This window comes from Neomonachus schauinslandi, chromosome 3 (genome assembly GCF_002201575.2).
Source record: "Neomonachus schauinslandi chromosome 3, ASM220157v2, whole genome shotgun sequence".
Lineage (NCBI taxonomy): Eukaryota > Metazoa > Chordata > Mammalia > Carnivora > Phocidae > Neomonachus > Neomonachus schauinslandi.
In genome coordinates, this window is record NC_058405.1 from 4,107,360 (window position 1) to 4,118,396 (window position 11,037).

Sequence of the window (11,037 nt, forward strand, 5' to 3'; positions counted from 1 at the left end):
CTCCTTATGATTCTATAACTGGTTTTGAAACGGGCACCCTGAATTACCTAGCAACTGTTACCTGTTCATTGAAAGCACCACAGTCCAGTGAAGATAGTTCTGTAAAGCTCTTTGGGAAATTCAAAATTCAGCATGTCTATGAGCAACATTGACTCAGCCTTCCAGATTTCTGATGTGAACACATGTCTGGCACCAAAAAGCTCATCCTTTTCTCTAAAGTCTAGAAGTGGTCCTCTCATTCCTGTGTCTGCCCCGGATAACATCTTACCTGAGCTACTGCCTCCGAAATCCTCACCCTCCTCTGCCAAATGAGAAGAACAGATTCATTCATTTTCTGTTCCCATCACTGGAAGTCAACAAGATGGGAGCGGATCTGATAAAGCTGTCACTTCCCTCACTCTGCCCAGGTTTGGTACCATTCTAGAACGTGGAAGACGCAGACAGCAGTAGATTGCTTGTCTTTTCACTGGGAATGTTCTTTTCCTCAATTTCTTCCTTAAAGACAGGATGATGCTTTCTGTTTGCTTTCCAACCCCAAGTATCCAATACATAAGACATTCATATTGGTTGAATCCAACTCTTTTGGGAAGGGGCTTTCTACATTCTATGTCAAGGATATATGCCTAATTTTGAATTCTAGAAATATGTATCCTTGCAGGGTAGTTAACACACATCACACTCAACTATGTTCACAATAAATGCATGTAGGGAACTAGGATTGGGTAATTGCTCGGTAGGTCTGACCATCTTTCTGAAGGTGGCAGAGTCTTGGTTCAATTTCTTTAGGGGTCAAATTAAATCTACTATTGACTGTCACATCTTTTAATTGCCTACTTATGCACCTGAATATGGGGAGGTGAGGGAGACAGAAAGAGGCTGCATTCAGGAGAAATCCATAGCCACTAGTGGGAAAGAGTGCCAGGGCAGATGGGCTCATCATCATAAAGACAGGATGGAAGCAGGAAAACATCATAATTGGCTCCTTTTTTACATCTATACTCTAGATATTAAAACAGAAATAAAAAATAAAACACAAATACATTTATGTAGTAACCACCTACTTCACCATTTTAACTTCTATGCCAGTCCAGTAAAGGCAAGGAGAGGGCTCAGCTAAGTACCCCTAAGTGCTAAGTCAGTGGGAAACCTCCTTTCATGTTTCATGTGTGAAACACTTGAGGAACATGTGAAATTCTCTGACCCAAAACTACACCTGGGGGTGTGGGTGGGTAGGGAAGAGAAAACTTGGTCCTAATGATTTACTTAAAAATCTCTAAGTGGGGAAATGGTCCACCCATTAACAGATAATTCAATACATAGTAGACAGATTTATCTGCTGCATTCTAGGTATATTCTTAGAGGGCTCTGGATAGTATCCAAGCACTTACTACTCCCTGTGAATTATTCAGGGGAGGTACAGCCGTCAAGACTTCACAAATTTATATCTAAATCAGCACAACTTCAAGATTTCTGGGCCAGAAGTGGAAGAAGGTGACAATAACTGAAGTAGAGAACAGAAGAAATTTTGGTTTGGAAGGAGAAGGGGATAGATATTCACTGTGAGTGTCACAAGTTAGGAAAGGTAGGGTCTGGATCTCAGGAGAGAGGTCTGAATGCAGATTTGAGAATCACTGGAGCTGGGGACAGGGAATGCGATAGGAAAAGGGAGGCCTTCCGGGGAGGACAAGAGGGAAGTGGAGAGTTAGGGTCAGAGCCTTAGACCACAGCCCTTCACCTTAGCCCTCCAAGGAAACTGGGGCCGGCGGTCTGAGAGGCAAGAGAAGGAAACAGACTCTCACATTGTTATAATTTGATTTTTCCTTTTTCTTCCTAAGAGTTGACTTCTGATATAAGTGAAGTTGGACATTACAGGTCTGTAACTACACTTAGAAGTTCTTTGTGTGGCTGGAATAAAACTGACTCTTAGAAAATATTAAGCATGTGGGTTAATAAATAAATGAGTCCTCCCAAACTGTAGCCAAAAAAGGGGAGGTGGAGTCTGAGCAGAGAGAGAGGGAAAAGGTCACAGCGTAAAGAATGTCTGTCCCCACCTCCGGCCGTCCCCGTGACAGTGAGCAGAACTCAACTAGACAAGAGGAAGAAAGGACCGCAAAGGGCAGTGAAGGCAAATCAGCTCATGGGGTTGGTAGTTTAGCTCCTTTACCATCAGACGCCAAGCTGGGAGGTGATGTGTTAAATGCTCTCACCACAAAAGAAAAAAAACCAATTTATTTATTTTTTTTAATCAAGGGAGCGCAGGAAATTGGGGGAGGTGATAAATAAGTGAATTAAAAGCCCTAAAAAATTTTAGAACAAATTTTTGTAGATGGAAAGGAGGCTGAACACATTTTAGATTGATGTAGTATATTAAAACGGCACATTAACACTAAAATATCACCAATTCCCAGAAGAGACCAAAGCTCTGAAGATACTAAATTTACAATTACAAAAATGCAAGATTCATAAAATTAAACAATTCTGAATTGCTTCTCAGTGACATAATACAAACCTTAGCAAGAATAATATGTTGTCCTTTGAAAAAGAATATTTGATTCTTTATATAATTAAAAGCCCTAAAAAATTTTTAGGGATAAATATTTATCAGTGGATAAATATCTTAATTTAACATTGCAATAATGTACTTAAATTTTTAATAATTGATTAGAAATTCAAACTCCTGTGTTGAGTTTCAAGAATCATTGAACTAGGGGCGCCTGGGTGGCTCAGTCGTTAAGCGGCTGGCTTCGGCTCAGGTCATGATCCCAGGGTCCTGGGATTGAGCCCCGCATCGGGATCCCTGCTCGGTGGAGAGCCTGCTTCTCCCTCTCCCTCTGTCTGCTGCTCTGCCTACTTGTGCTCTCTCTCTCTCTCTCTCTGTTAAATAAATAAATAAAAATCTTTAAAAAAGAAAACTATTAAAAAAAAAGAATCATTGAACTATTTCTTCATCATTTGATGCTAATGCTGATCTTAGTTACTGAACATCATCTTTGCTTCCATTAGTAATAGAAACTATTTCCTAGGGGTAAAGAAAGTTACAGAAGGTGTCCTTCTGAAGACATTTTTCTCTCTAAGAATCTTTTGAATTTTTTTGTGTAATTTCTGTCATAAAGAATAAAAAAGATAGTATATAGGAAGGGTTTATTATAGTTTGTTGTGCATAGCAGGGGTGTAATGAACATTTTGTGTGTGTGTGTGTGTGTGTGTATGTGTGCAATTTTTTTCTTCTACTTCCTATTGTCCCTATCACTTTAAATACCTTCTATCGGTCATTACACTAAGCAAAATGGGGAACTTTACTGACCAGTTCATTCTCTCTGTTGCAATTCCAAAAGCAATTTCTTCAATAAAACCCAACTCAAGGAGCGCCTGGGTGGCTCAGTTGGTTAAGTGTCCAACTCTTGATTTCACTTCAGGTAATGATCTCAGAGTTGTGAGACTGAGCCCCGCTTTGGGCTTTGTGTCTGCTTGAGATGCTCTCTCTCCCTCTGCCCTTCCCCCTTCACTCACATGCTCTCTCTCTATAAAAAAATATAAATCTTTAAAAATATGAAAAATTTAAAAAATGAAACCCAACTCACAGTTAATCATTCAAACAAAAAATTACTCCTTGCTTCTTCTGAGTTGAAAAGTCAAATCCGACCTCTTGCTTAGATTTTGGTGTCTTTACATCAACGTTCATATACAAACAACCTGCTACGTGTACTGTGCAGTCATGTACTCCACTGAAAAACAGGTGTTAACGTGTGCTTGGCAGGCATTGGTGGTTAACAAGTAATTTCAAGTAGGTGAGAAATCTGAGTGCCTATTGATGAGGTGATATTATATTCCATACAAAATGGTATCTGTGTATACATGTGGAATGTGTGAAGACAAAGCGGGGACAAACTGTACTCTAAAAGCCAGAGGAAAATTTTAGGGTAGAAAAGCAAATAGCTAAGAATAAGGACCCACGAGTGGAGAGGCCATGCCAACCCAGTTTTTTTTTTTAAAGATTTTTATTTATTTATTTGACAGACAGAGCACAAGCAGGGGGAGTAACAGGCAGAGGGAGAGGGAGAAGCAGGCTCCCCGCTGAGCCCCAACCCACTTCTGAAAACTGTGAGTCACGGGTGGTCCTTCTGTTTTTGTTTTTTATGTCGCATTCTATCAGTAAGTCCTCTTTTTCATACCAGATTGCCCCGGTCCATATATTCTCCCACGTGTACATGTTCTCCTCTTCCCTGGAGCTGCAAGCCCTCCTCCCCATCCTCCCTCTTCTCTGACAGCCAAGGTTCCATCATCAGTAAGTGCTGGAGGCAGTAAGAGAGCCGCCATTAAGTTCCCATCACCCCACCCGCCATTTGGCTCTATCTCTTCTCCCGTCGCCCTCGGTGGGAGGTCCTCAACCCTGTCTGCACAGCACAGCACTGAAGACACACTGGAAAACTACCCTGGTTGAACCAGAATCCCTATGGGCAGAGCCGAGATACTGGAATTACAAATAAAATTAGCCAGACCAAACCCTCCAGTTGAGGACCAGATCTCATCAGCGTGTGCATGCTCAAAGCCCTTGCTCCAGCAACTTTCCTCCTCACTTCCATGCCAGCAGTTTTTCCCTCCTGAATACATGATTTGTTTCCACATATACACATGCTCTCATTTCTCCCCTCATTAAAAAGTTCTCTTCGTTTCTTTTCCCTCGGCAGCTACCTTACCATTTCTCCCCTCTACATAAAACTCCCTTCAAGAAGTCTCCATATTCTGTGTCCATTTCTGTTTGCCCACTCTATCTCCATTGCTATCCACTAGATTTTTGCTCCCAACAATTCACCGGAACTGATAACCTCCGTACTTCTAAATGCAACAGTCCATTCTGTCTCCACCCCCATGACTGAACAGCAGTATCTGGCAGTTAATCACTCTCCTCCTTAAAAAGTTCTCATCACTGAGCTCCCAGGACAGCTCCCTCACCTCATGTTCCTCCTTTCTTTGTTTCTTCTGGTAGTTCTACCTCATTTCTGAATTCTTAATATTGGAGCTCCTTAGGACTCAGTTCTTGAGCTTCTTATATTTTTATCTACTCTCATTCCCTAAGTGATATATAGTCTTTGGGCTTTTGATGCCCATATGCTATATGCTCATCTGTCTCCAATTTTTATCTCCAGCCAGCATGACACCCCCTCCTAATCTGACACCCTAGCTGCATCCCTAACTCTGTTAATAACATTTCATCCTCCTAGTGGTTCGGGCCACAGCAAAGTTGGTGTGATCCTTGAGTCTGTAGGATCTGGGTTCCATAATTTCACCCTTGGTGTCATGTCTCTGAATATGTTACTATGTGGGGAAAGGAATTAATGTGGCTAATGAGATGAACTTAAAATAGGGAGGTTATCCGAGATGATCCAAGTGAGCCCATAGCCCCTAAATCACATGGGCCTTTAAGGTGGAAGAGGAAGGCAAAAGATTTGATCAGAGAAATGCAAGGACAGGAAAAAAACCAGGAGAAATTCCAGGCCTGAGGGGGTCACTCCATCTACCCTTGCCGACTCTGAAGATGGAGGAGGCGCTAGGATTGAGGGAATGTTATGGCCTCTAGAAAACGGACAAGTCAAGGAAAGCAATCCTCGCCTAGGACCTCCAGAAAGCATTGCAGCCTGATGATACCTGGATTTCAGCCCAGTGGGACCCACCCAGGACTTCTGACCAGAACTATAGGAGGATACATTCACACCCTTTGCAACTACACACTAAAGGAGTGGTCATTCATTACGGCAGCAGTATAAACTGATATACTCCCCATCACCCATCCATCAGCATTTCCTGTCAGCTCTATCCTGAAAGTATATGTCCAAATTGACTGTTTCTCATCATGCCCTTGCTCTGCTTTGGCCCAAGCCACCATCATTTCGTGCCCAGCTTCCTGACAGCCTCCCAACCAGTGTCCCTGCTTCTGCCCTCACAATTCTTGATTCAAGTCAGAATGCAGCAGCCGGGTTGGTCCTGTTAACTCACAAGTGATACCAGCTCTCTCTTCTACTCAAGATCCCCCAACGGCTTCAGGACTCACCAAGCACAAAAGCCGGAATCCTTCCCAAGACTCTGCTAGCCCCTCCATACTGGCTGCTTGTCTGTCCTCCCGATGTATTGACACTGGTTCCTCCCACATGCTCCCTTCACAGCTCTGGGCTCACCTGAAATCCTCCTCCTCAGATATCCATTTGCTTAACTCCCCACACCTCCTTCGGGTGGTCTCCCTCCTTCCTTCCTTCCATTACCGCCTCCCCATACTACACACCCAACTTTATCTTATTGTTTATGGTCACATACCACACAGTGAGGCATCAGAGATAGAGATTTGGTCTCCTTCATTCACAGCTACCTGGCCCATAATAAAAACTCAATAAATATTTGATAAATTAAGGCATTTTTCCTGTGGAATATGGCTGCTGGGTTCATCCTTTTGTTCCAATCCCCACGGCTACTAGCTCAAGCCAGCTCACTCTACCACTGAAATTTCATCGTTGGATTTTTAGCTGGTGTCTTTGCTTCTAGTTCTTATCCTTATCCTTCCATCCATCCTACAGATATACATCCCTGATGAATCTTTACTAAACACTATTACAGGCATATGCATTTCCTTCTGAGGAACAGACAGTGGCTGCCATTGCATTCTGCTTCAAAAGTAGGACTTGGATTATCCACAGTAATTATATTTCCCTAATACAGCTTAGCAGCCACGCTCCTCACTCCTGTTGCCTTCAGACAGATCCCCATGCCCACACTCATGCTGGGCGGCTATTCACCGCACTGCCTACGTGTGGCTTCCTCTTTACTGACAGAGCTTCCTTCGGAGCCCCTCAAAAATCACATTCTACTGCCCAACTCTTCCCGCTCATATCAGACTCCATTTCCATTAACTGTTTTCTACTTTCTCATGAGGATTTTTTCCTCTCTACTTAGATTAGAAGTTTTCTGAAGACAGGACTCATATCTCCTGCACTTGACCACCCGAGTGACATGTCTACATCAGGATTAATTTTATGAACACCAAATGTTATAATATAGAATATATATTATTACACATCTTATATATTATACATATATGTTCCTCTTGGTCTCTGGGTTTATGATCTTCCTATTCTTAATTTTTCTTAATTTTCTTAATTTTTTTAACCCGATTTAGGCATTATTTGTCCTGTTGATATTCTACATAAGAATAATCTCTATGTTGTTGCATGACTTTTAAATCAATACAGGGCTTATATCTGCCTGCCATTTAATTTAGACATGTTCCAACAAGTACTGCCTGGTGAACATGGACAAACTGCTTCCCTCTTTCACTCAACACCGCTGGAAGGTACTGGGAGGGGGAGGGGGGCGGTGAACTTGGCTGAGAGCATCGCTGCCCCTGGAGGTGCTTACAGCTCCACAGAGGGGATGGCCATGAAATGAAGAGCTCCAAGTAGGAAGAGACTAATAAAACAGTAGCTAATTCCTATTCCTATGGTATTTCTACCCATGAATTCAAAATGAGATAATAATGAATTTTGCAGCACAATCTCATCATCAAAGGAAACAATTTCATTGGGAAAAAAAGTTTCATTAAAAATTTAAATGAACAATTTACAAGGAAATCACATGCTTTCCAGGTAGGTAATTCTTTAAAAAAATTATAATAATTTTACCAAAATTTTGCATTTCGTTCATCTGTACTAAACTTGGAAGTTTTAACTATGTTCTTTCGAAAGAGGACTATTTATTTCAGATCCTAAAAAAAAAAAAAAAAAAAGCCCCTAACATTTAAAAGAAATACCATCCTCCATCTCCCCCACCAGGAAACAACAAACAAAAACCATGAAAACCCACATCGGAAAACTTTCATGTCATGTACCTTCTTTGTCATCGTGGTGGATAATTGCATCCTGTATCATGTCGGCAAGGTTAAAGTGAACTTTTTGATTCTTCCCATGCTTCAGCTTTTTCAGGAATCCTTCCTGCTTCTGAAAAGCCTTCTCTCTTTCATAGTAGGCTTTGATCTGCTCGCAACGCATGCGCTTCACCAGCCTTTGCCGCTGGCCAAGGGGAAGGGACTCCAGCAAGCACTGGTCAATTTCCATTTCATGGGTTCGAAAAATGTTACATAGCTGAAAGCAACCTGCAAGAAACACAGTGAGAATGTCACTAGACCCATTATTACAATACAGTAGCACGACAGAGCGTACTCGATTCCCTATTGCCCAGCACACAAGTCAGAAACTCACTCATTCCTCTTTGCGCTTGACATGCAAATAGCAAAGGCCTTCTCACAGATGGAGAGAGAAGCAAAGAGAGCTGATGTCTTATTCAACATCGCACGGTAATAAAATAAATAATAAAATTAGAGCTAGATGTGTAGTTTTGTGCAACTTAATTATTAGCAAACACCATCCTTTCTTATTTTTTTAAAATCTTCACCAAAGACCTAAAAGTTCTGCAGATGCATTAAAGTTCCTTCTTTGAATAACGCCAACTAAACTTTGTGTGTTAATTTTTGGCAGAAAGCCATTCTGAGTCTTTCAGCACACCCTAAGAAAATCGGTTTTGTATATCCCTATGACTCTGCTTATCTAACATAACAGAACCTATGTAGGCTATCAACTGTTTATGTGACACAGTGATTATTTCCACCAGTATATTGCTAAACACTTTTCCTATGGATTGGTAACATTCATTTCTAAGAGACCTAATATTGGTTGAACAATAAAACAGAGGGCGCCTGGGTGGCTCAGTTAGTTAAGCGACTGCCTTTGGCTCAGGTCATGATTCTGGAGTCTCGGGATCGAGTCCCGCATTGGGCTCCCTGCTCGGCGGGGAGTCTGCTTCTCCCTCTGACCCTCCCCCCTCCCGTGCTCTCTCTTTCTCATTCTCTCTCTCAAATAAATAAATAAAATCTTTAAAAAATAAATAAATAAAAAATAATAAGGGGCGCCTGGGGTGGCTCAGTTGGTTAAGCGACTGCCTTCAGCTCAGGTCATGATCCTGGAGTCCCTGGATCGAGTCCCGCATCGGGCTCCCTGCTCCGCGGGGAGACTGCTTCTCCCTCTGACCCTCCCCCCTCTCATGTGCTCTCTGTCTCTCATGTGCTCTCTGTCTCTCTCATTCTCTCTGTCTCAGATAAATAAATAAAATCTTTTAAAAAATAATAATAATAAAACAGATTTTTCTCTTGGCAATTCAGAACCATGGATAGAATTGTTGCTGTTGTGGTCTCTGTCTTATTAATATAGTGAATAACAGACTGAATTCTCTGTCCTGAAACTGAAGCAATCTTCACTTTCTTTCAACTTGATATTCCTTAGAAACACTACCCCAAACCCCTATAATGGAAATGTACAAGCTCATATATCTACCACTAGATTAAAATTTTACTATTGGCAAAAAATTAACATTAGAACACTGAAAATTCAAGAGTCGAACCCACAAGTTCAGAGAAGTGTTTGTATGTTCTTTTCTTCAGGTATTTATGATGGAAGTCTCGAGCAAGTAAAAGGAACTATGCAAGCCCCCAAATGTGGCTGATCATATGCCGTGATGACTCAGAAAGGGCACTGCTGCTTCATCTTCGGAGAGATGCCCAACTCCTTTGAAAGGACACCACGTTGTGACAAGGCAGTTTCCATTTCTGTATCACTTGACGCTTCGCAAAGTGTTATTCTCACAACCACCAGGCCAGACCATTTCTCTTTTGCAAGTAAAGAAAATGAAGTTGAGAGAGGCTAATGACTTGTCCAAGACCAAAGAGATGATTATATGACAATCACAAATGTTCCATAAAGGCTCAAGAAAAAAACAGAATAAGAGACAGTGACTCTCTACAGCCAGATATTTAAGATATATAAGGAGGGGGGAGGAGGAGAGGGCAGCAGAGCTGGGAAATTTTGTTCTGGTTGTTCGTTAGTGTTTGACGACATTCTAGAATCCTATATTTTCATTAAGATCTTCATATGTATTTGTAGATTCATATTGTACATGTAGATTTCATATGTATCATATGTCATATGTATTTGTCAGAGTGATGTGAGAAGCATCAAATAACTACATATAAAACGTTTGCTTTCCAGTGACCTAAACACAAAGACACAGCGGTGGCCGTGAAATCCCGGAAGTCGGTCCGTGGGATAAAAGCCGTGATCACCAGCAGATCGTCTCTGAGAGCTCATTAGTAATGGCAGGGGATATCTTCTGCCTCCCAATTTGTTCAGAGAACTGCACTTGGGTTCCCAGGACCCGGTGGCTGCCATGACTTTCCTGGTGTGTGAGCAGGTGCCCAGAGCATCAGGGAACCACTGGAAAACCCAAAGAGGTAAAGCCGATGACCTCACAGCATGTCACCTGCTGAGGAGCACGTGGTCAAAGGTGGAGGACAACCTCATAAACACAACAGTCCTCTGGCATTTGGCTCATACCAAAAACCGTACTGTGGAATTTTCAATGAACTTCTAAGGAGTCTGCAGTGACAGCTCATGATGCATCGAGCAGCCCTCTCAGTCTGTCAAAAAGGAGCACTGAGGGATGTTCATAAATTAATTCCCTCATGATTTGGAAAATCAGATGCCAAGGCTGTTAAATTTCAAATCCCTACATGTATAAAATATTGATTTTTAACGTATTTTCTTGTTAGATCATTCCCCGTGCTTTGATTTTAAATGGTCTAAACTTCCATTTATTTTACTTCTAAATATGTAACGGGCGCTGTGACTTTCTTTCTGTGTCATTATGCACGGAACAGCTATGTCATGTATATGCGCTGTTCTCAGTCTGCAAGATACCACACTAAAAATAAGGTAGTTTTGGGAAACGTAGTTTTGATGCAGTCTACCCAAAACCTATGAACTTGGTCACTGGGGCACTAAGAGTAACAGCCATTAATACCTCAGGTGACAATCGGGACAGGCCAAGCAGGCAGGTGGTTAAGGTTGAAGAGGAACTTCATGAGTCTGAGCTGAGCAAGGCTGATCTGCACCCCTGGGATGGGGGGTCCTGGGCACACGCTTGCTTTCAACTGTCCCGCAGGAG

The 11,037-nt window shown here is 42.0% G+C and overlaps 1 protein-coding gene across 1 annotated transcript in view; it reads right to left on the reverse strand.

Moving 5' to 3' along the window:
* Window positions 1-8,129, reverse strand: part of MYO16 (myosin XVI) — a 441,248-nt gene extending 433,119 nt beyond the window's left edge. The window contains exon 1 of the mRNA XM_044913335.1: window positions 7,874-8,129. Within this exon, the coding sequence (XP_044769270.1) occupies window positions 7,874-8,099 (226 nt within the window). The 5' untranslated portion in view covers window positions 8,100-8,129. The remainder of the gene's footprint in view (window positions 1-7,873) is intronic.
* Window positions 8,130-11,037: the final 2,908 nt, after the last annotated feature.